The 23406-nt window shown below is 40.1% G+C and overlaps 1 protein-coding gene across 7 annotated transcripts in view; it reads left to right on the top strand.

The window, feature by feature from the left end:
* LOC131046734 (uncharacterized) overlaps positions 1-23406 on the top strand; it is a 267983-nt gene that overhangs the window by 194029 nt on the left and 50548 nt on the right. For 6 of the 7 annotated variants that reach the window (XM_057980518.2, XM_057980524.2, XM_057980523.2 and 3 more), the window contains 2 exons: positions 17573-17736; positions 18082-18222. In XM_057980518.2, coding sequence (XP_057836501.2) covers positions 17573-17736; positions 18082-18222 — 305 coding nt within the window. The remainder of the gene's footprint in view (positions 1-17572; positions 17737-18081; positions 18223-23406) is intronic. The other variant, XM_057980525.2, reaches the window with a different exon arrangement.

Genomic DNA, 23406 nt, shown 5'->3' on the forward strand with positions numbered 1-23406 from the left:
AAGTCTCTCTGTAGATGAACTTGAGATAGTGATGTCTAGGTTCATCGAATTTGCCAACAAAGAGGGAGATAAGGGACACTTCTAGATTATAAGTTGTTTGATGCTTAGTTGACATCTAGTTATTCGCTCTTTACTTTAGTTCTTTTTGCATAAAAGGTGGTCATTTATTTTGAAACCCTAATTAGGGTTTTCTCTCATTGCCTTTTGAAGGCCTATTCATTTTTAACACGGATAGATATTATGAAATTGTTGCTGAAATACTGCTAAGATAATAATAATTCATTCATTGATTCTTGGTAAATATTTGTGTTGTCTTGAAGTTGCATGGTTTCCTATCCTTCAAAATAGAATAGAATTTGTTTCTTTTGAAGTTGTTTAGTGGATGAAAGATCTGATAGTGTTGATTAGTGGTGAAATCTTTTGCTCATACCTTTGATGAATAGATGATTTCTTTTCATTATGTAAGGTTGGTTTGAGTTTGTTTTTGTGGATGTTTAATTTCTATCCGATAAATATTATTCATTCTGATGGTAATTATTCAATGTATGAAAATCATAAGCACAACCTTTGAAGATTGCACCCACTTTGTGTAATGTCCCCATTTTAGCAGACTTGGATTTTGTGAGATTAGTCTATTATCTTGACCCTCGTAGGCTAATGTGTTGGATAGAGGGTCTTTTGAGGATTGGTATCATCTCCAGTGTTCAGAGTGCTTCAGTTTGGTCTTCGTTTGGCATCATTCGGACATCATTTGCTCTACTTCCTATTTTTAGTAAGTCTTGGGATGTTAGAGATGGACCCCTGCTATTTTTAGTAAAAGGGGTATGGTCATATGCAGCTTCATCATGTCAGCTCCCAGTTCAGACGACGTTAAAAAATGTTGAATATTAATGGAGATATTAATGTTTATTTAGTTTAAATAAACATTAATGTTTTGAGCTTATATTATTAAGTTATAATATAATTTTATATTATAACTTAAGTAAGGGTCCAAGTATCATTAAAGGGGACCATTTGATTAATTAATTGTGGCTCTTTTACCAAGGTGAAATATTAAATGACAAAGTGAAAATATTATATCATTAAATGTCATTTAATATCATTAATTGATTTAATGCCTTATCGGAGAAAATCAAACCTTCATGGGAAATATATATAAGGCTTTTGAAAAGAAGAGAAGGGGGATTGATTATGTGATTGGAGTTTTTGATTGAAGTTTCTCTGGAGCATTGAAGTGTAGAATACCAAGGGTTTCTGCAGGATTCAAGGCTTGTCGGCATTGGAGAGCGTGGCTTCTTCATTGTAACAGCATATAGAGGGTGTGCAATATCATCTGATTATGCTTGTGAGAATTGGCTTCATTCAGAAGTCAATATTGAGCTGATTGGAGGGTTTATTTCAGAGTTTGTTTGCAGATTGAAAGAGACTACAGTGCGCTACAGTGCCATGAACAGTGCGTTACAGTGCCGTGAACAGTGCGCATGAACAGTGCCATGAACAGTGCTCTACAGTGCCGTGAACAGTGCGCTACAGTAGTTTGAGTTCTATAGAAGGGGATTTAGAAAGGTTGAACAGCTATATGTATTTGACAAGGGATTTGCATATGAGGAGAATCAAACCAATATATCAAGGCAGCCATTGAAATACCAGGTTTTCAATCTATGGTCATTGTATTAGATAATCATTATTTCATTGCATCATTTTCTATTATGATTATATCATGAAATACTTGGAGGTTGCATATGTTTAATGGAGATATAATTTGCATATTCCACATTCATGGTAACATTCAACATTGATCAGCCACTTAGGTATCATGCCAATTGTTTGCTTAAATGCCTAATGGCTGTAGGTATACATTGGGATGCATGACAAGTGTTTGTCTTAATGTCAACTAGCTGTACTAGTTAATTTTAGTCATTACATATGTGTGGAAAGGTCTAAAACAGCTAGTATATCATTTCTATAACAACTTTGCATTGTTAGAAGCTTTCCATAACTTCATTTGCAGCCTACAAACCCAAAGAAGACAAATAAATAATTCACTACAGCGGCTTCAAACATTGTATGCCAAGTGTTTGACAATATTCCTTGGGGTTCAAATAAGCGAAACAGGGTCAGATTAGCCAAGGGATACTACAGTGGTATCAGAGCGGTTTCCTGCCAACCTGTTGGGTAAGTTGATTCAGCTAGTTAATCATGGTTACTTCAGGTACCCAGAATTAGTTGGACCAGAACAGGAAGCAAGTGTATTCCTCATTGGAAAAGTTAAAACAAAACCAGAAGAAGCTGGATGAATTGATTTCACACCCTGCAAAACTTGATAGAATTGCTCGGTATATGACATCTATTTTTAAGGATAAAAAGGTGAAACTTGAAGAGAATTTGGTGATTATTGGCACTCAAGAAGTTGTTAACAGTCATGATAACAAGTCTGATTTTCATGACAGCAGCCTTGCACTTGAGCGTAATGATGATTTGAAAGTCATGGAAAGTTCAGAAAGTGTTGTGGGAGTGACCTTGAGTATTGACACTCGTGATACTAGTGTCAAGAATGAGGATTGCATGGGAATTTTGGCTCATAAGAGTTCTGATCTACATGACAGTAGTGATGAAATTTTGCATCAGCATGAGAGAGCAGTGACTACACATGTGCAAGATGCTTCTATTAAGTTGCCGCATGAAGGTACTCGAGATTTGGGTACTAATGGGGTAATGTGTGATGTGGATTCATGTCATTTAGAGTCTGATTTTTCAGATCAGACCTTAGAAAACGAGTTTGAAGATTCATGCTTTGGTATAGGATCCCAAAATCATCAGTTGGATGGCCATGTAGTTACATTGGAAGTGGAAGTGTGTGAAGATATTGTCATAACAACAACTTCTACCTTGCCAGTTGAGCCATCCTACGAGGTACATAGCAGCAGTACCTTAGATATTGATGTGTGCACAATTGATTGCACGCATGATGTTGTTGATCACGAGGTGAGTGATGTTGATTCAGTTTCATACCATAGTGCAGATTTGGGTGGAAAGAATGAGTCACAGGGGTATCATCATCTGGCTGGGCAGTTGAAGGTTAATGATGATATGATTGCTACAGCTTTGGAGCATTTTGATGTCGCTCGACAAATGTTGGCGACCTTTGGTTGGAGTACTCCTGAGACATATGAGCACGGTGATAGTAGCCTTTCCCTAGCAGAGTTCCATGCACTCCGAGCAGCTATTGGGATAATGAAACAGAATTACTTGCAGTTACTTGTTGACAGGGATTATCTTCTCGAGTGGGATTGCACTTGCTATGATGCACTAAAGGGAAAGGAGGAGGAGGTTGATGAGCTCACCCATGAGCTTGAGGTGACTATGGACTCGTTGGAGAGCGTTCAATCAGCCCTTCGTGAGTCACAGTCATAGGTTGAGGAACTTACCGTGGCGTTGAGTTTAGCACAGTCTTCACCATCTGTGGATACAGTTGAGTTTCCTATAGCAGCACTTGGTGATGAGTTTACACCCACGGGTTGTAGTGATGGGTGTGTTGAAGATGTGGTTACATCCGTCACTAATGCAGGTACAGGTGACTTAGCTGCGATGAGTATTTGGGTTGAGAGTAGCAGAGAACCACTTGTTGCATCAGGTTCTCCCGAGGTTAGTGCTATGACAAATGATACAGGTCAGATTGTTGATAGCTCTTGTGTGGCAGTGGTGGACTCTCCAGAGAGTTGTGTGTTAGTACGCGACGTTACTCCATCCACTTCACATGGAACTCGCATAGTGTCATCTGGTTGGGAGTATGGCTCTCATGTAGATTTGTTTCCCTCTCCTGGAAGCAAATCTGTTACTTCATCCCATGCAGCTGATTTTGGACGCCAGCTTGTTGTTTCTCAGAGTCAGAGTGATCAGCTGCAGGTCTTAGAGGATAAGGTTGACTCAGCCTTATATTGTTTTTACTGCACAGATTCATTTATTGAGTACCTTCTTGAGAGTCCTGAGTTTCGAGAGGGTCCGTTTGGAGCCACCAAGGATACTCTCATCCGAGGTTCTCTCGCCATCAGGCGTGGTGTGGGAGTAATTATTGATACTCTGACTACAATGCTTCCTAATAGAGATTTTGTGATTGGGTTTGTAGAGAGGGTTACCAGAACCCCTACCCAATCAAGTGTTCGGGGTCAGAGATTGGAGCCATCTCATGATTCCAGTATTGTTAGAGATGAGCCTTTGACCGAGGTTGGAGCGTTTTATCGCAACTACACAGTGAGGAGAGCTCATCACTTTTCTTTTGATCCACACGTGGAGGACTTGATGATGCATCGATGTGGATTGGCTTCAGGATTATACCATCCATTGTGGGATGGAGAGTTACCATTTTCAGTAGATGGAACTAGCAGTTGCAAGTACCCGACTCAGTTGATTGTTGGTGGCTACTTGCTCGAGCAGTGTTCAGTTTCCCATCATGTTGATGTGTATCCGGTGGAGATTGTTACTCCTATGACACAGAGGCTATCTTTGGATACATGGCTACAGAGAGACTATGGTGACAATGGGCGTGATGGTTTAGTCGGATATCACATCCATGAGGGTTTAGCAGAGGTTGTGGAGAGATGTTGCATAGCCGATGTTTCCAGGTACTCCTATCTTCACAGTACAGATGGATGTGTGTATAGATTGCACTGGGATCCAGGTGATGACAGAGTTAGTGTTGCAGTTTGGATAGGTCTCATGGGTTGGCTTCACCACATCTCGCATGGTGAAGTGGCGATCAGTGTTGAGCAGCGAAAATCTGAGGGAGGTTTACATGGCAGATTTCTACCCTGGATTTGGAATCCAGGTATACTATGTGGGACACTAGCGAGTATGTTGAGGGATCCTTTGTGTGCATCCGAGTTCCGGTTAATGTTCCCTGTTTTGGGAAGCAAACATTGTCAGTTTTCAAAGTTGCTTCCACTTGATGTTCATGTTCTTGTGACACCTGCTGTTGAGGTTGATTTAGTTTGGCAGGTCTTGTTAGTTGTGCCCTTGGTGTGGGCATTACAGGAGTTGCTTGGTAATACCAGGGACATTACACAGGTCTTCATTTGGGATCCAGGTGGAGGAGTTTCTTTGCAGTCGATATTGCTTGGGGACAAGCAATTTCAGGAGGGGCGGACTGTAATGTCCCCATTTTAGCAGACTTGGATTTTGTGAGATTAGCCTATTATCCTGACCCTCGTAGGCTAATGTGTTGGATAGAGGGTCTTTTGAGGATTGGTATCATCTCCAGTGTTCAGAGTGCTTCAGTTTGGTCTTCGTTTGGCATCATTCGGACATCATTTGCTCTACTTCCTATTTTTAGTAAGTCTTGGGATGTTAGAGATGGACCCCTGCTATTTTTAGTAAAGGGGGTATGGTCATATGCAGCTTCATCATGTCAGCTCCCAGTTCAGACGACGTTCAAAAATGTTGAATATTAATGGAGATATTAATGTTTATTTAGTTTAAATAAACATTAATGTTTTGAGCTTATATTATTAAGTTATAATATAATTTTATATTATAACTTAAGTAAGGGTCCAAGTATCATTAAAGGGGACCATTTAATTAATTAATTGTGGCTCTTTTACCAAGGTGAAATATTAAATGACAAAGTGAAAATATTATATCATTAAATGTCATTTAATATCATTAATTGATTTAATGCCTTATCGGAGAAAATCAAACCTTCATGGGAAATATATATAAGGCTTTTGAAAAGAAGAGAAGGGGGATTGATTATGTGATTGGAGTTTTTGATTGAAGTTTCTCTGGAGCATTGAAGTGTAGAATACCAAGGGTTTCTGCAGGATTCAAGGCTTGTCGGCATTGGAGAGCGTGGCTTCTTCATTGTAACAGCATATAGAGGGTGTGCAATATCATCTGATTATGCTTGTGAGAATTGACTTCATTCAGAAGTCAATATTGAGCTGATTGGAGGGTTTATTTCAGAGTTTGTTTGCAGATTGAAAGAGACTACAGTGCGCTACAGTGCCATGAACAGTGCGTTACAGTGCCGTGAACAGTGCGCATGAACAGTGCCATGAACAGTGCTCTACAGTGCCGTGAACAGTGCGCTACAGTAGTTTGAGTTCTATAGAAGGGGATTTAGAAAGGTTGAACAGCTATATATATTTGACAAGGGATTTGCATATGAGGAGAATCAAACCAATATATCAAGGCAGCCATTGAAATACCAGGTTTTCAATCTATGGTCATTGTATTAGATAATCATTATTTCATTGCATCATTTTCTATTATGATTATATCATGAAATACGTGGAGGTTGCATATGTTTAATGGAGATATAATTTGCATATTCCACATTCATGGTAACATTCAACATTGATCAGCCACTTAGGTATCATGCCAATTGTTTGCTTAAATGCCTAATGGCTGTAGGTATACATTGGGATGCATGACAAGTGTTTGTCTTAATGTCAACTAGCTGTACTAGTTAATTTTAGTCATTACATATGTGTGGAAAGGTCTAAAACAGCTAGTATATCATTTCTATAACAACTTTGCATTGTTAGAAGCTTTCCATGACTTCATTTACAGCCTAGAAACCCAAAGAAGACAAATAAAGAATTCACTACAGCGGCTTCAAACATTGTATGCCAAGTGTTTGACAATATTCCTTGGGGTTCAAATAAGCGAAACAGGGTCAGATTAGCCAAGGGATACTACACTTTGTCTAGTTGTTTGTTTTGCCGAACCCAAGTGTGGTTTGATTTCACCCGATCATTCACTGTCTCTTGAATTCTTAGGAGTAGAATAGAATTATTAACCCAAATCCTTTTTCCATTTTTTTTTGAATTTTGTGATCCAAAAATCCAAAAAAAGAGAACCTTCATAGATATATCATTTGTAGCATACATTCCTGGAGAGTGGATTATTCTAGAATTTAAATCCTCATTGTGATCGAAGAACAACAAAAGCGTAAGTCCCCCTTGCATTACCAGCCTGCATCATACCAGATGAGTTATATCCATCATAAAGTTGCAAGTTCGCATAGGAACCTTGGAATCACTTTTATGAACTTTTGCAATCTTAGCATAAAATGCGATTTTGCTCAAGAGAGGATAAAGTGTCTTTGGCATTTTTTTTCTGTATTGGTGTGGTCATAAAACACGTATCAACGATACCTTTTAGTGTATGGAGTTTTCAAAATTGGGGGACTCATGATCAGTTCTACAATAGAATTAATATAATTTTTGTTGCATATAGAAGTGTTGTATGGTTTTTGACCTTAGCTCGAATTTTTAGAGAAATGTTATTGAATGCAAAACAGTTGGTGCTCTTACTAAGGTTGGTGCCTCAACTAATTAGAGTTGGTGCTCTTTTATGTAAACTAGGTTGGTGCCCATACTTTGTTAACGAAAGCTTTGTATGTTGCATTTTTTTACCTAAAAGGGTTTTCCATGAGAAATCCTCTGTTTGTGTCTTCATATCTGTTTTCATTAAGCTTTAAGCAGTTTCCTTTTTTTTAAAGTTTAGAAACTTGAAATACTGATTCACCCTCCCCCCTCCCCCCTCCCCCCTTCAGTATTTCTTGTGTGCACTTCAGCCAGAGTTAAAGAGAAAATGGATGTTATCAAGGGATATCAATATAGCTAGCATCAAGGTCCCAGGGTTGTTGTGTCAAAAGATCAACATCAAGAGTTACACTTAAACGAAGCGATGGTAACAAGATGATCAACATGCAACTTGGGGGATAATATTCGCAAGGAAGGCAAAGATGATCAACAGTTCAAGATATAACATGGAAGATAATAAAAGATAGTAATAAAGGACTTAAAGGAGTAAAGGAGAGAAAACATTGCAAATCGAGTGTAGGGATCAAAGTTCAAGGGCACAACATTAAAGGAAGTCAACACATACACTTCACTCTTTTAGCTTGCTTCATGAAGACATAGATTTCACCACATAGAAGAGATCATGGGCAATATGAAGGACTTGAATAATGTGAGATAGGATACTTCAATGTAACAAGTATGAAGGTCAACACAAGGAAGGAAAATTTGACAACCTTCAATATCCTTTGGAAATCCAAGGATACTATTAGTATAGGAGGTTGATTCCTGAATGAGGATTGCTTTACAAGGAGACACTCTACATGCAAATTCATATACATGGAGACACTTTCTCACATCAAGGCAAGCTATACAAGCACATAATAAACAAGGGAGTAATCTAAAAGGGAATCTCAGGATCGAAGGAGATCAAGGACAGTCAATATAAAGGATTCCAAGGTTAGGAAGTGAAACACATCCGAGATAAAGGAGTTTCTACACAAGATAAAGGGAATGCGAACGTGATTCAGGATCAAGGAGACAATTCCAGAAGAGTTAACCAAAGCTAGAAGATGATGCAATTTGGAAATATCTCTCACCATCATCTCATTCCCTCATCTCATTCCCTCATCACATCGAGCACTTGGAAATGTTGAGTATCAAGAGATATTGCTTGAATCATAAACATTTGTGATGAGTTACCAAGAGTCAACAACTGAGGTGGCGCCTAGTCATCTTCATCATCCAATCACATCATTCCAAGTCAGGCCATCTTGATTCAATGCACTTGACTCATCCAACAAGGAGGATAACTACCACATGTAGGCACAAAGTTCGATGTACCTAACCTCATCATTCGTTGAGCGAAATTCAAGGAAGGACATGTGTCCCATAAAATGTGATTTTATCATTGGTCAAGCATTTAATGCTATATAATGGGTGTAACAAACCCTAATTTGGGTTCTATCTTGTAATCCTGGCCATTGTTTTAGATCTGATCCTGGCCACTCATTTGTAATGGAAGCACTATAAAAGGATCCGCTTCCTCATTTGAAAAGGTTAATAGTCAATAGTCAATAGTTCAATAGAAGACAATAATAAGACAACAACTAGAGTAGAGTAGGAGGAGAAGGCAAAAATTGTTGCCAAGCTTGTAAATAAACATCCTTTTCATTGAATTTATGGTGGAATGTGTTGTTTCTTCTACATATTTGCATGGTATCTTGTTATATCATCATATTAGATGGTGTTGATTAGATGGATGGAAGCTATTGTGGATGATTAATGGTGAAATTCGTATTTTCATACTACAATATTACGTTAATTATGAAGTATCTTGCGTGGTCAACTGAACTCTTTATAAACTTAACTTCGATTGCTATTTGCTTATGGATATGCATCCCCTTAATTGTGTCTATGTTGTTGGTGGTGATTTGAACATCATAAGATTACCTTAGAAGATTGCACTAAACTTTGTGGAGTTTTTGCTTTGCGTGGCAAAGCGCAGTCTAGTAGATTTTCACTAAGTCATTCATAGTTCCTTACATTCCTAGGATTAGACTAGCACATCAAGTATCAATGTAAGTCCCCTTGTGATTCCGACAAATCACATCACAATCGTTGAGTCTATTGATGTATAAGGTCAAGACTTGACTATCGGAACCTTGGAGTCATCTCGTTTGATCACATTTTTTAGCATCCAAGAGGTCTTTGTTCAAGAAATGATAGAATACTTAGTATTATATGCGCGCACGCACACACACACACACATGTATGTATGTATGCACACACACACATATATATGTGTGTATATATATATATATTGTACTTGTACCTGTTGAACACAATAAAATACTAAGTATTCTATCCTCTCTTGAAAAAAGGCCTCTCGGATGCCAAACAATGTGATCAAACGAGACACGCACACACACACACATGTATGTATGTATGCACACACACATATATATGTATATGTATGGATGTATATATATTTGTACTTGTACCTACTGAACACAGAATAAAATACTAAGTATTCTATCCTCTCTTGAACAAAGGCCTCTCGGATGCCAAACAATGTGATCAAACGAGATGACTCCAAGGTTTCGATAGTTAGGTCATGACCTTATACATGGATAGAGCCAATGATTGTGATGTGATTTGTTGGAATCACACACACACACACACATGTATGCATGTATGCACACACAAACACATGTATGCATGTATGCACACACACACACAGGTATATATGTATGCACACACACACACATGTATGTATGTATGCACACACACACATGTATGTATGCACACACACACACACATGCAGACATGTATGTATGTATGCACACCAAAGAAACGAGACTCGGACTTGGCAAGGCTGACTCGGACTCGGGACTCGGAGTCAGACTCGGCTAGACTCGAGAAAGTGAAAAACTCAAGAAATTTAGAGATTTTTAAAGATTTAAAACTTGTTTTATGCACCCTTTATTGAATACACCTTAAAGACACAATAACATCATCAAACTCGGCTCATTTGATTACATACACAAGTATACATCAATCACATAAGCATAAACGCAAATTGTAGCTAAAGGAAATAACAAACATAGATATATAAATATTGTCAAATGTATACAATATTACAAAACTCATGAAATAAAAAATCAATGTCATCATAATATCATATGGTCATCATCAAATGTTCCATACAAATACCAAAGGTATTACAACTACAAGCCTATGGCTCAGAGGAGTGTACACCCTCTGTCCCCGGCCCCCTGCGAAGGCATCTAAGGTAGTTCCTAGATGATTCGGCAGCCATGGCCGTTCCTCGTGACACCATGCCATGCTCACCAACATTAGGAACATTTGTGTCACTATCAGTATCTACCTCTGAATCTCCTGTCTCTACTCGTGCTCTCTGCTCCTCCTCTGCCTTGGCTATAGCCTCAACCTCTATATCTACCTGGTTGATCCAATCAGTGTCATCATCACTAAAGACAGCCGCAGGATCTGTTTCAGTGGCCCACTCTGCATCAGGATCAACCTCATCTAGAATGTTAGGAGAGATGTCAGCTAATGCATTCTTTCTCATTGTCAGGGGGAGGTTGTAGTGAACAAAGACGAGATCATTCATCTTCTCCACGGATAATATATTGTGACTCTTGGAGTGTATGTGCTCAAACATACTCCAATTGCGCTCACAACCAGATGCGCTGCATGGTTGGCTCAAGATGTGAATGGCCAACTTCTGAATATTTGGTGTCATTGGGCCAAAAAAGCTCCACCAATTATCTGAGTTTGAAATGAGAAAAATAAAGAAAATCAGTCTCACTCATAAACTCATTTAACAATATACAATAAAACTAAAATTAAGCCTTACAATTTATTTTTACCTGGCTTCATAGTTGTCCTACTTTCTTTGGCGATAGAACGAGAGGTCTCCCCTTGTGCATTTGAGAACAACTATAGCTCTCGAATAAGCTCTGTCTGAGTAGAACCAGTAGGTGGCATCTTCTCCATGATTGAGTATAGCCCATGAAGGACCTCCACATCAGCCTTGTAAGTAGGGCTAAAATGGAATGCAAGATTCAGATAATAGGCTGCTGCATGGATGAGCCTATGAAGTTGATGATGCCATCTCCTATCACTGATCTCCCAAATGGGACCATACTTGCTCTCATTTCCTTGATAGACGGATTTGATGCCCTCCTTCGCCCTATCCATGCCCTCATATATTGTGTAATTTAGAAAAATGAGCACATAAGAGAATATGATGAATAAGTTATAAAACAAAAAGTTAAGTTGTAGAATTTATAAAAAAATTACCTTCACTATCTCATCACAAGGGATCCAAAAGTCTGGCTCATAAAAAATGCAGTCTGCCATATCTTTCCCTGCAGGGGTGGCAACATAGGATGAGGAAGACCACTCGTTACCAACAACCATACGTCTCAAGGCCGACTTACAATGAAGCATTGACTGCAATGTGATGAAGTGTGGCAAATCTTGTGATTCCTGGAGGAGCTAACTCCATCTACTCTATGTATTGTCTCATAAGAGCCAACACCCATGAATGATTATATACAAATTTGCACACATTTCCTGCACTTTCTACACATCTCTTGACCCATGGGATTTTTTCAATATCCTCCAACTTAGGTCAATGCAATGGGCGACACATGGAGTCCAAACTATAGATGGGTGCCTCTCCATCAATAGTCTACCTGCAACAACATAATTTATTGCATTGTAATTAATGAAGTTACAAAATAGTAATTAATTTGCAAACAAAATTAGTTTGTAACCAAAAGTTTACTTGCAGCAACATAATTTGCTGCATTGTCGGTCACCACCTGTACCACATTCTTCTCACCCACCTCATCAATCACCTCCTCTATCTGCTCACATAGGTAGGTGGCATTCTTGCAAAGGGCAGAGGCATCAATGGACTTGATGAAAACGGTGCCCCTTGAAATAAAAAAATAAAGCAAGATCAATGATCATTCGATAAATCACTAAATGAAAAATAAAAAATTAACGACTAAATGAAACTAATATTAATCAATCACCTGCGGAAGAAACAAGAAAATTAAGGAGAGTTCTATTTCTCCTATCCATCCAACCATCAGTCATGATGGTGCAACCTTTAGTGCTCCATATTTGGCGTTGATCAAGCATTTCCTTCTTCACATCACTCACCAATTCAGTCAAAATGGGTCCCCTCAGATTAGACTCAGAAGGGGCTTTGAACATCACCCCGCATATGGTAAGGGCATCGACCATTTCTTGCCAATAAGGAGACTTGTCACAAATAATTTAAATGAGATAAGTATGTAGTAATGAACTATGTAGTATGTACTATGTACGACAAAAAATAAAGCGAACAATCAAAGTATAAAAATTTAAACAATCAAACATAAAACATTCTTTTTAGCGGCATCATGGACCTCCTTGTTCCAACCCATGCTCTCAAGCGACTGTTGGGACCCAGGAGTAGTGCGAGGCACAAAGAAGGTACCCAACTTGTTCATGTGTTTTTCATGCACATGCGAACATATAATAAAATACCAAGGTATCTTATCCTCTCTTGAACAAAGTTTCCTCTAATGCTGAAGATTTCGCCTAAGGGTCATTCGAGAAGACTCCAAGGTTCTTGTATGTAGGGTCTTTATGTGCTTGGTATTTTATTTTGTGTTCGCATGTGCATGAAAAACACATCAACAAAATTGGTGCTAGAAGGAGGGCATGATCGCGATGAACACTGAGCAACTAAAATCCAGATTTTATTAAGTCATATTTAGAGGAGATAGCCAGAGCTTTTTACCCTCTTCAAGCTCAACAAAATTGAAGCAAAAGAAAGGTGAGTGAATGCGAACTCTTGAATCCAAGGAAGATCAGTGGAAAGCCATCTTCAACGCTCGACGAAAGTGGTACAGAGAAGGAAGGTGATCGCTGAGTTGTCAATTGGACTTGCGAAGAAAGGAAGCACTTTGCGCAACTAGAACCAGTTGGGCTTTCGAAGCTAAATTTGAGATTTCAAGATCTCTCTTATTCCAGAAAATCCAAAAAAGTAAAAAACAAAAAATCCAAAAAAAAGTGTAAAACAGAAAATCCAAAAAAATTCAAAAAAATCAAAAAATCAAAAAAGAAAGATTTCTCAATGGAGCAACAACAGTTTCATGATGAGCAACAAGTTGATTTTCCTGAACTTTAGTGGAGATTAAATACACAACTTTATCCACATCGATTGTCCGAGTTTGCAAGGCCAGGGTAGTGTAGGATCCATGAGATAGATGAACATGATGAAATGCATTGCTTGAAATACTTATCAAGGATAGAATCAGCAGCGCAAGGAAAGATCTTCTTTTGGGATGTTTCTAGACCAGAATCAAAAGAAGGCAGTTTCAGCGTCCTAGAGAAAAAGGATCCTCTTTCAAGCTTCTTATGGATGATCAAGAGTCAGCTTATTTTGAATGGTGAAATCTGTTTAGAAGGTGTATTACTACCAATGTGGTGTAGGATTCATAATGCACCTCATTCTGAATTTACTTGCTCATTGTGTGAGATGGCCATCAACCAAGTAAGATATCGGTTTGGAATGCCAGTCTTATCCGAAGAAGAATGTATTGTGAATAGATCTTGGGGCGCACATCTCGGAGCTGAATTCAGGAGAACCTATGAACAAGACATTGCTCCAGCACCTGATTGTGAGAAGAGCCAGTTGCAAGTTGAGGATGTAAATCCCCTTGTTAATCCAGCATAATCACATCACACCAACAGAGCTTATCCACATGTAGAGACCCTACATACAAGAACCTTGGAGTCTTCTCGAATGATCCTTAGGCGAAATCTTCAACATTCGAGGAAACTTTGTTCAAGAGAGGATAAGATACCTTGGTATTTTATTTTGTGTTCGCATGTGCATGAAAAACACATCAACACAACTTAGATTTATGAATTCTAGGTCCAATGCTAACACTCCTACTACCACTGGCAGTGGTAGGAACATGAGAAGTGGCACTTGCAGAAGTAGAAGCGGAAGCACCAGCAGTAGCAAAGTGAGTGGGACGATATGGAGGTAAGGAAGAAGGCCCTCCAACACAACCTAACTGTGTCCCTCTTTCGAAAGCTGCCTCTCTCCCAATGGCCGTGAGATCCTCCTTTTGCTTCTTTTTCCTTTCAATTTCCTCAACCATTACATAACAATAATGTACGGCCTTAGTGAGTGCATTTTCGCATGGGTCGGCATCATGTCCACGCACACCAGCAATATGGTATTTCAGTCTATATATACCTCCATGGAATATTGTTTTGCAAAATGTACACTTTGTTTGCCCCTTTCCTTGCCCTGGAAAATCCTCGTGATATTTCCAAGCAGGGTCCTTTCTAGTGGGGGGTCTAGAAGCTGAAGTAGACATTGTAGGATAGTTTTGTGAAACTTGAAGTTGAGGCAAATAAGAAAGTGAAGTTTGCTGCAATAAAACATTACAAATACAAAATGAAATTAATACATACATTCAAAAAAACTAAGGTAGGGTTTGTAAATTTAAAAAAAATAAAAATTGTAGGGTTTGTCAAACCCTACTTAAATTTTTTTTTTACAAACCCTACATACAACCTTACATAGTACATAGTACATAGTACATACAAACATACACAAGATTTTGGAAGAAAATGTAAAACTTTTTAAATAAATGAATAGAAAATGGAATTTTTGCATACAAGAAACAAAATAATCTCCAAAAAAACAATCTTACCTCTTACAACAAGCTTGAAATGAGCTGCAAACTCTTCCTATCCAACTCTTGATGCACCAAATTCAAACACAATGCAGGTCCAATGTGATAAATTGAAGCAAACTTGAGCTTCCTCGCTGGTTTTTCTTGTATGCACCCTTGTTTTTCTTCCCAACTCACTTTACTCCTATTTTTGCAAGTGAATGAAATGAAGTTCACTTTTAGGGGTAGGAGATAATTTATAAAAAAAACGGATTTGAAAAAGCTCTTGAAACTATTTTTTTTGGTCCTTTTTTAACTTAACGCCGACCGAGTTCCAGGCACGTGACTCGTCGAGTTTGGCGAGTTTTTGCCAAACTCACCAACTCGGCGAGTCTGGCGAGTTTGCTCACCAGACTCGGGCGCCAAGTCTCTGGAGCTCGGACTCAGACTCGTCGAGTTTGGTGAGTTTGTGGCGAGTCCTGTTTCTCTGATGCACACACACACAGATATATATATATATGTATGTATGTATGTATGTATGTATGTATATGTATGGATGTATATATATATTTGTACTTTTACCTGTTCAACATAGAATAAAATACTAAGTATTCTATCCTCTCTTGAACAAAGGCCTCTCGGATGCCAAACAATGTGATCAAACGAGATGACTCCAAGGTTCCGATAGTCAGGTATTGACCTTATACATGGATAGAGCCAATTATTGTGATGTGATTTGTTGGAATCACAAGGGGACTTACGTTGATACTTGATATATACATATACATATACATATACATATATGTGTGTACATGGATAGACTCAATGATTGCGATGTGATTTGTTGGAATCACAAGGGGACTTACCTTGATACTTGATATATGTATATGTATATGTATATGTATATGTATATACATATACATATATGTGTGTGTCTACGTATGTATGTATACCTATACCCAAAGGAAAAAATTGTAAATTTGTCATACCTAGTTGTGGCATTGGTACTTGTAGTCATACGAGGACCGGTAGCTCAGAATGAAAGGTTTTCCTATTGCAAGCCAACATTAAAGACCAAAAAAAATGAAAAAAGTAATCAATTACAAGCTACTTTGATCATATACACAAAATATATATTCAACAGATGAGTACAAAAGTGCATTTGGTGTATAAAAGTCATAGATTACAATATCCATCACATTAAACGCAACAATCACAGCTCAGAGTCATGAACTATGGCAGAGAGGAGTGTGTATTGCTTGTTTAAACATCACTAGCTTTATGTGTGGTTTTACACTTGTCTCTTAGATAGGTCCATGATGTTGTTGGAGCTGTAGTAGCATTACTTGGGTTTGAGATTGACTTGACAAATCGAAAATTTAAGTATTAGAAAAAGTATTACTTTTCTATCTAGTGTGGCTCAATATTATATTTAATTTCGCCTTTAAAATTAGAGTGGAGGTCTAGGGGCAGCAATGCCTAGTAGGGTCAAGGGGTAGACTTAGGGACCTTCATGACATGCCATTTTTCATAATTTTATTGCTTTCAACCAAACTCCAAGAGTTTAGACACCAAACCCTTCAAAAAATGCGTGTGTTGAAGCCATAGAAAAGCAGTTAGCCTCTACGTGTGTTTTCTCTTTTAGGGTTTAGAAATCCTTTTTTGTTTTAATGGTTTTCTAGACACTCCAGTTTAACCCACAAGACTGGCAAGTCTGTTAGAAGCTTGTTAAGGTGTGTAACTTAGTCCATAGGCCTTGGATGGCATGACTTAATTGAGGAATTGGTGAATCTATGTACAATATTTCATACAATACAATTTCTATGCATTACACATGTGGGTGTTTTAGCATTGGTATGACTTTTACATTCTACATGATTTTCATTTATTGACCTTGTTTTATCCTTTTCTTTTGTTTTTTCACAATGGTTGGTGCATTTAGGTGTTTATTTTCACAAAGAAACTAGAGATATGCATTTAATTTACAACAAAATTACTTGAGAGTTTTGACGTAGAAAGGTAGGTAAATGATGTATGTCTTCCCTCCCTCTCCCCAATGTTCAATTCTTGACGTCACATTGAAATGTACAATTATAATTCTTTGGGTATGCTACTTGCTAAAGAGATTAGGCTATAGTAATGTTTAGTCTACAAGGGGAAGTTGCTCAAAGGATCTTAGTCTAACTAAGATTTTTGAAAGGAGTCTCAAACTATTGGAAAGGAATATATATAACACAATTGTGTCTAGATATTTTCCTCAAAGTGTTCACCATTGGAAATTTCAGTTCACTGAGCTTTTGAATTTTTAAGCAATGTTAACAATGTGGTGGTATTTGAGGAAAATAATGCTGTTGTAATGTTCACAAAAACTTAAATATTTGCATGCTTCTCCAATTAATTGGAAGTATCATTTCTTTTTAATGATAAATGTTCTTATATTTCAAGAATATGAGATGTGATTTTCATGTATACAGTGTTTTGGATAACCTTTCATAATCATTTGTGTAACCTTATAATTGGTTTTCTAATAATCATTTGGCTTTTCATCAGATAATTCTCAAAATTGTTCTGAAGTCAGTGAAATTGATCCCGACTTAAGTATTGGCTTTGGAAAATACAAGGTTGTTACTCGCATAGTTTGTTTATGTCTCTCAGAATTGGGGGATGAAAGTCTTGTGCTGGGTCTAATCCAGCCTCTAATTTTCCAAGAACTGGTAAGTTTTCTTCTGAACATTTTCTTCATTTTATTCTAGGCTATTTGGATTGGTTGGAAAACCCTTAAAAGCAATGAAATTTGGTATTTAATGGTGCCTTGTTCTAGTGTGGTTGTTTATATACTCTTCATGAAAATAGATGTGAATGGTTGTCAAATTTTCTTAAATGTTTTCTATGTTTTAATGTATATTTTTTTTATGATGGTAGCATACATACCACCATCTAAAATGTGTGACATTTGCTTATTTCTTTTCTTAAACCTTTGTTTTGCTCATGCAGGTATTTTTTTTTTTGTTAACAGTCATCTGACTGATACCATGTAAATCGATTTTTGTAATATGCAGGCTCACAAACCATCCCTTGATATCACTTGCACTTTGCTTAGGGTAGTTGTGGTTCTCAGCTCCAGAAGCATGCAACTTCCTGTCCAGCTTATTCATGATTTGCCTCATTATATTTATCAGTACTTGCTAGATATTGCTCATGTAAGTTTCCAGGTCAAATAGGCAATCTGTTCTTATTTTTTCTCTTGTAATATGTGTTAAGTTTTGATCAGATTTTATAAGTTATCAACCTGACATATACTTCACCGTATATGCTGAGATGTTCGATCTTCTATCAATCTGAAGTTATTCACTGTGCGTGCTGTATTGATGTTTGAATCGACAGAATATGATCGAGTACGGGCTGCTATTATCTCTGTATACTAAGTGTATGTCACGATCAGTATATGTCACTGACTGCAGAATATCAAATTCCCATGATATATATATATATATACTTGGATGCTTGTATGTTATTCGCTGTATATTATCAACCTCCTCCAAGTTGAAGATAATTATTACGAACTGCTGTATATAAATTCCATCCACACAATTCCTTTATGTATTGCACACAAAGGCTATCAAGTAAAGTCGTGACTTGTTCTTAACCCGATTCATAATGAACCGATGTATAGATAAGTATAAACTGATTCCTAATCAAAGAGAATATAATAAGGAAACGATTTGTGTCAGCACGTTTTAATCATAGTTTAATAAAATAATTTAGCATTAATAAATAAATTTATACGACTAGAATTCTGACGGAAGCTATAACATTAACAATATGGTCTCCCTTATTATATTGTTGAAATGCTTTCTTGGATGGATATGAGAGTAATGAAATGCTTGATAGTGGAGTGCAATAATCACAGATATCTAATTATTATATTTATTATGGAATGATTTATTGTAGCTATTCTGGCATGTATATATCAGTAAATTTGCAATGGAGGTGGCTCTGACGTGATGGTGATATTCCGTTAAATGTAATATATTAATTACTTAGATATTAAGCTCAGACTGTCAATTTTTGTTTGAATTTCCTTCAAGTTACTTCAAAAATTACATGAAATATGCTATGTCATCGAATCGGTTGGAAAACCCTGTGTTTTTGGGTATGGTTCCTTTTTTGAATTGAATTCGGGTGTGATTCACTATTGAAACAATTAGGGTTTGATTTTTGATGGTCAAAATCACATGTAATCATTCAAGGGTGTATTTAGTCAATTTTAGGGTCAACACAACATAAACTGACGGATTCTAGCAATAAACAAATCATTCAAAATCTTAAACGATAATCCCGAATTGAAAATTATGATAGAAAATAGAATAATGTTAAGCACTTTGATTGGGGAAAGAGCGGAAGGAGCAATTCATGGAGAGATTTGGTGCCACTAACTAGGTTCTGTGGTTGTTAAGATTTGTGAATTAGTAGTTCCTATCAGTAATGTCCCTTAGGTATTTCAGACTTTAGGGGAGATTGGCCTACTATTAGGGTCCCGTAGGTCAGCAGTGTGGTTTGGGGACCCAACCAGGGGTTGTGGAGCTCAACACAGAGCTTTATGGGTCTTTCAGTTTGGAGTTCTTGGGTTGAATCCATGATTAAAATTGAAATATTAAAGTTGGCCTTAAGGGAATAGTAAAAAGTGAATAGTAACAGAGAAACATTAGAGGAATAGTGAAAAGTGCCCCCCCAATCCTAGTAACTTAAGTTGTTTTTTAAAAGGGGACCAAGTTCACAATGAGAAATTAGACCCTGAATGATATTTTATGATTTTAAGGCCAAATAGTAACCCCAAAACAGATCAAACTTTCTTGGAGAGGATAAAAATGCATTTTGCCTATCATTCTTATGATTTCATTTGGAGAGCAGCAGCAAACTTGAGGGTTTGAAGAGCTTGGAGCTACCAGGAATGCAAACTTCTAAGAGAATTTGGAGATTTGGATGAAGACCTATCTCTTCTGGTGACAAGTTTCATCATTATCCAGCTTCAGTGTGTAGTTGGCAGCCTTATTTGGGATTCTAATTGCAGACTTATCAGCTTGAGGGAAGATTCTCTTCTGTTTGCCCTCTCGGGTGAATAACTTAAGGCATAAAGGACATAACGCAGAATAATGCCGTAAATATCAGACAAAGTGTATCAGATGTTCTATTCATAGTAAGTATGTTTTACAAGTTACATTCCGGAGTATAAAAGGGTACCGAGGGGGTGCGAGCGCCAACCGTCGCACCGCAACTACCACCCCTCGGTTGCCAATTAACCAAAACAATTACACATAATTAACTAATGTTATTCCCGTGTACAATAATGCCGCCAACATCATCCCCCCCAAAAAGAAAAGTCGTCTCTAGGCGACTTACAAAAATGGAGATAATGCAACCTATACAAGATATCTGAAAGACTAGGGCTGAGAAAGCATCCCTGAAGTAGAAGTGTGAGATGGCGGTGTCTGGGTCGCCAAGCGGGCACGAAGATCATACACCTGCTGAGTGCGTGCAGCCACATCCCGTTCCGCTACGAGGACCTTCTCTAGAGCTATCTTCACCATGTGTGCTGCCTCCAGTAACTCCTCCTCTTTTGTATCCACTGCCTCCGTCGCGCAGGCCAACCGTGTCTGCTCAGCTGCCAGGCGGGTCTCTACCTCGGCCTTCACTGTTCGGATCTCAGCCGTCTCTGTGCGGGCCACCTCTAGCTGTGCCAACAACTGCGCCCTCTCGGCTGCCCATGAGGCCTGCTGACTGGCCACCTCTCTCTCCAACGCTACTCGGGAAGCCTCCCTGACTGCAGACTCCTGCTGTGTACGCCTCAATGTATAATAGGCATCCCTGTAGACCTGCTCGATCTCGCGGACAACTGCCATCACCCGACTCTCCACAACGGGCTGACGCAGCCTCCAAGCCTGGAGCATCTCCTCTGTCTCCTGCCGTGAAGGTACCGCCTCCGCCACCGAAGGTGCACCATCTCCTGGTGCCTGCCCAGCAGAGGCGACCTCCCCCGCCTCGTTTCCCACTGTGAGTCCATGTGCCTCCCCTGACGAGTCATCCAAGTGGACTACCTCCGCTCCAGTCTCTCGACACGGTGAGAATACAACAGCTCCCTCCGGCTGTGCCAGTGTCATCTGAAACCGCTGTGTGAGCCAGCTCTGCATAGCCTCGAGGTCAGCACGCATCTCTGTGACCGGTGGATGGTTTGCTGTCGTCGGCTCCTCCAACAACGAAGCCGAAACAGTCACCACAGCGTCACTACCCACGACGTCCAACCGTACGTGAGGCTCGGTATCCTCTACCTCCATCGGCCCCTGCTCCTCAACGCCCACTACCGGATGCGGTGACTCCTCCGTCCCTGACTCTACCATGTCCTCGGGAAGTGCCGCTATGGTTGGGCCCGATGGTGCTCCCTGGTGCTCGTGCTGGAGGGGACCAAGTGTAACAGGCGCATGGCTCTGCCCGAAGGCCGGAATACAGGTGCCGCCTACTCCAGATGCTGGCACAGTCGTGCCCATCGGTAACAGAGGTGGGGCAAACCGGACTCGTACAGGCTCCTCCGTTGCCTGACTGCTATCGTCCTCCTCATCTTCCTCCTCCGAATCCTCTGTGCTGCTGGACTCCCTCTCGCTGTCAGGCTCCCCTGAGGCTGAGGCCCTATCCACCGCCCGTTTCCGCTTCGCGGAAGAGTGCCCAATGTCCAAGTGCCTCCAATACATTATTGGAGGCTCTCCCGCTGCCAACGGTCCCTGTGGCCGTACCTCCAACTCGTCCTCCGGCACTACTTCCCGCGTGGCCTCCAGGAATAACCCTATAGCATAATGAGGCATATAGAATGTGCGATGCTGGAGCGTCAAAAACTCATACATACGCTCTGCCAGTAACGCTGCCCAGTCATATACGATGCCATTCATCAGCATAATCTGAGGGAGGGCAATGTCCGACGCCCTACCCGACCCTGTCAATCTGCTCTTGATGACATCCATAATGCATCTCCAGTGGCCCTCCGCAACAAAAGTCTTACGGATTCCGCGACTCTTCGTGGCTCTAGCCACGCTGTCCAACTCCGCTGTGGTCAAATTCCGGGAGACTAATTTAATCCACCGCTCCTCCTCCTGTGTCATCTTCTTGGCCTTCAAGTCTATTTTCTTGCCCTGGCTGCCCGGAATGCTGAATACCCTCGTGAATCCCTTGCTTTGAAGGATATAGTGACATCCCTCCGGAGGTATTCAAATGTGCTGGTGCATGTATGCCTGTCGAAGGTGTCCACCATGAAGCGTAGGGCGCCCTCGTACTCCCGGATAGGGAACACGGGCATCCGAATAGCCCACTCTACTTGTGCCTTTCGGAGGTTTTGCTTTACCAAGTCATTATCGGGGGTGTCCTGCCACCATTTTCGGCATTCCAACCCATTCAGGCCCTCGAAAGTAATATTCTGTGGCGTCACTGTGTTTTTCGCACTTGCGGCAACCTGTGGTGTTTTCTGTTTTTGTTTTTGCCTAGTGCTGGCATCCATGGTGCCGCCTGCAACACGTACTCCTGAAGCTAAGATCCTGATATTGCTACCTCTATCCTTCTGGCTGCTACTGGAAGAAGCGTGCAGCTGTTTCTTCCAACTCCTCTTCCCGGCTGAATCCGTCGATCTCCCTGTAACTGATTTGTTTAGAAAAAATCCACCCTTCGTAACGGCCCTCTCTTTTTGGTTGCCGCAGTGCGGCTGCTTGGTCTACCTGTGGCTCTTATTCTTCCTTTGGCTGCTGCGCGTAACCCTTGCTGTTTGGTCTACCTGTGGCTGCGTGGGATTGTGCGAAATTGGTCTGGCCGTGCAGTGCGTCCCTTTCCCTGGTGGTGATGTGCCTTCAACTGTGTGCGGGGTCTTCTCCTTTACCCTTCGCGCCTCGCGGTGTCCGGTGTTGTGTGGTGTGCGGCGTGGTGGCTTCCTCGTGCGGCGTGGTGACTTCCTCGTGCGGCGTGGTGGCTTCCTCCTATCCTCGGTGTGCGGTGTTCCTTTTTTTGTTTTCCTTGCGCGGCGTTTTATCCTTGCGGCGGTGTCTTCGTGCGGCGTTCCTTTTTTTCCCTTGCGCGACATTTTATCCTTGCGCGGCGTTTTATCCTTGCGGCCTTCGGTGGCTCCCACCGCACGATGGTGTCACCTTCGGTGATTCCACCGCACGGTGGCGCCACCGTCGGTGGTTCCACCGCACGATGGGTCCACCGTCGGTGGTTCCATCGCACGGTGGCTCCACTGTCGGTGGTTCCACCGCACGATGGTTTCACCGCACGGTGGTTCCATCGTACGGTGATGCCACCTTCGGTGGGCCCACCGTACGGTGGCCTTTTTTTTTTTTTTTTTTGGGTTT

The sequence above is a fragment of the Cryptomeria japonica genome, chromosome 3, assembly GCF_030272615.1.
Source record: "Cryptomeria japonica chromosome 3, Sugi_1.0, whole genome shotgun sequence".
NCBI lineage: Eukaryota > Viridiplantae > Streptophyta > Pinopsida > Cupressales > Cupressaceae > Cryptomeria > Cryptomeria japonica.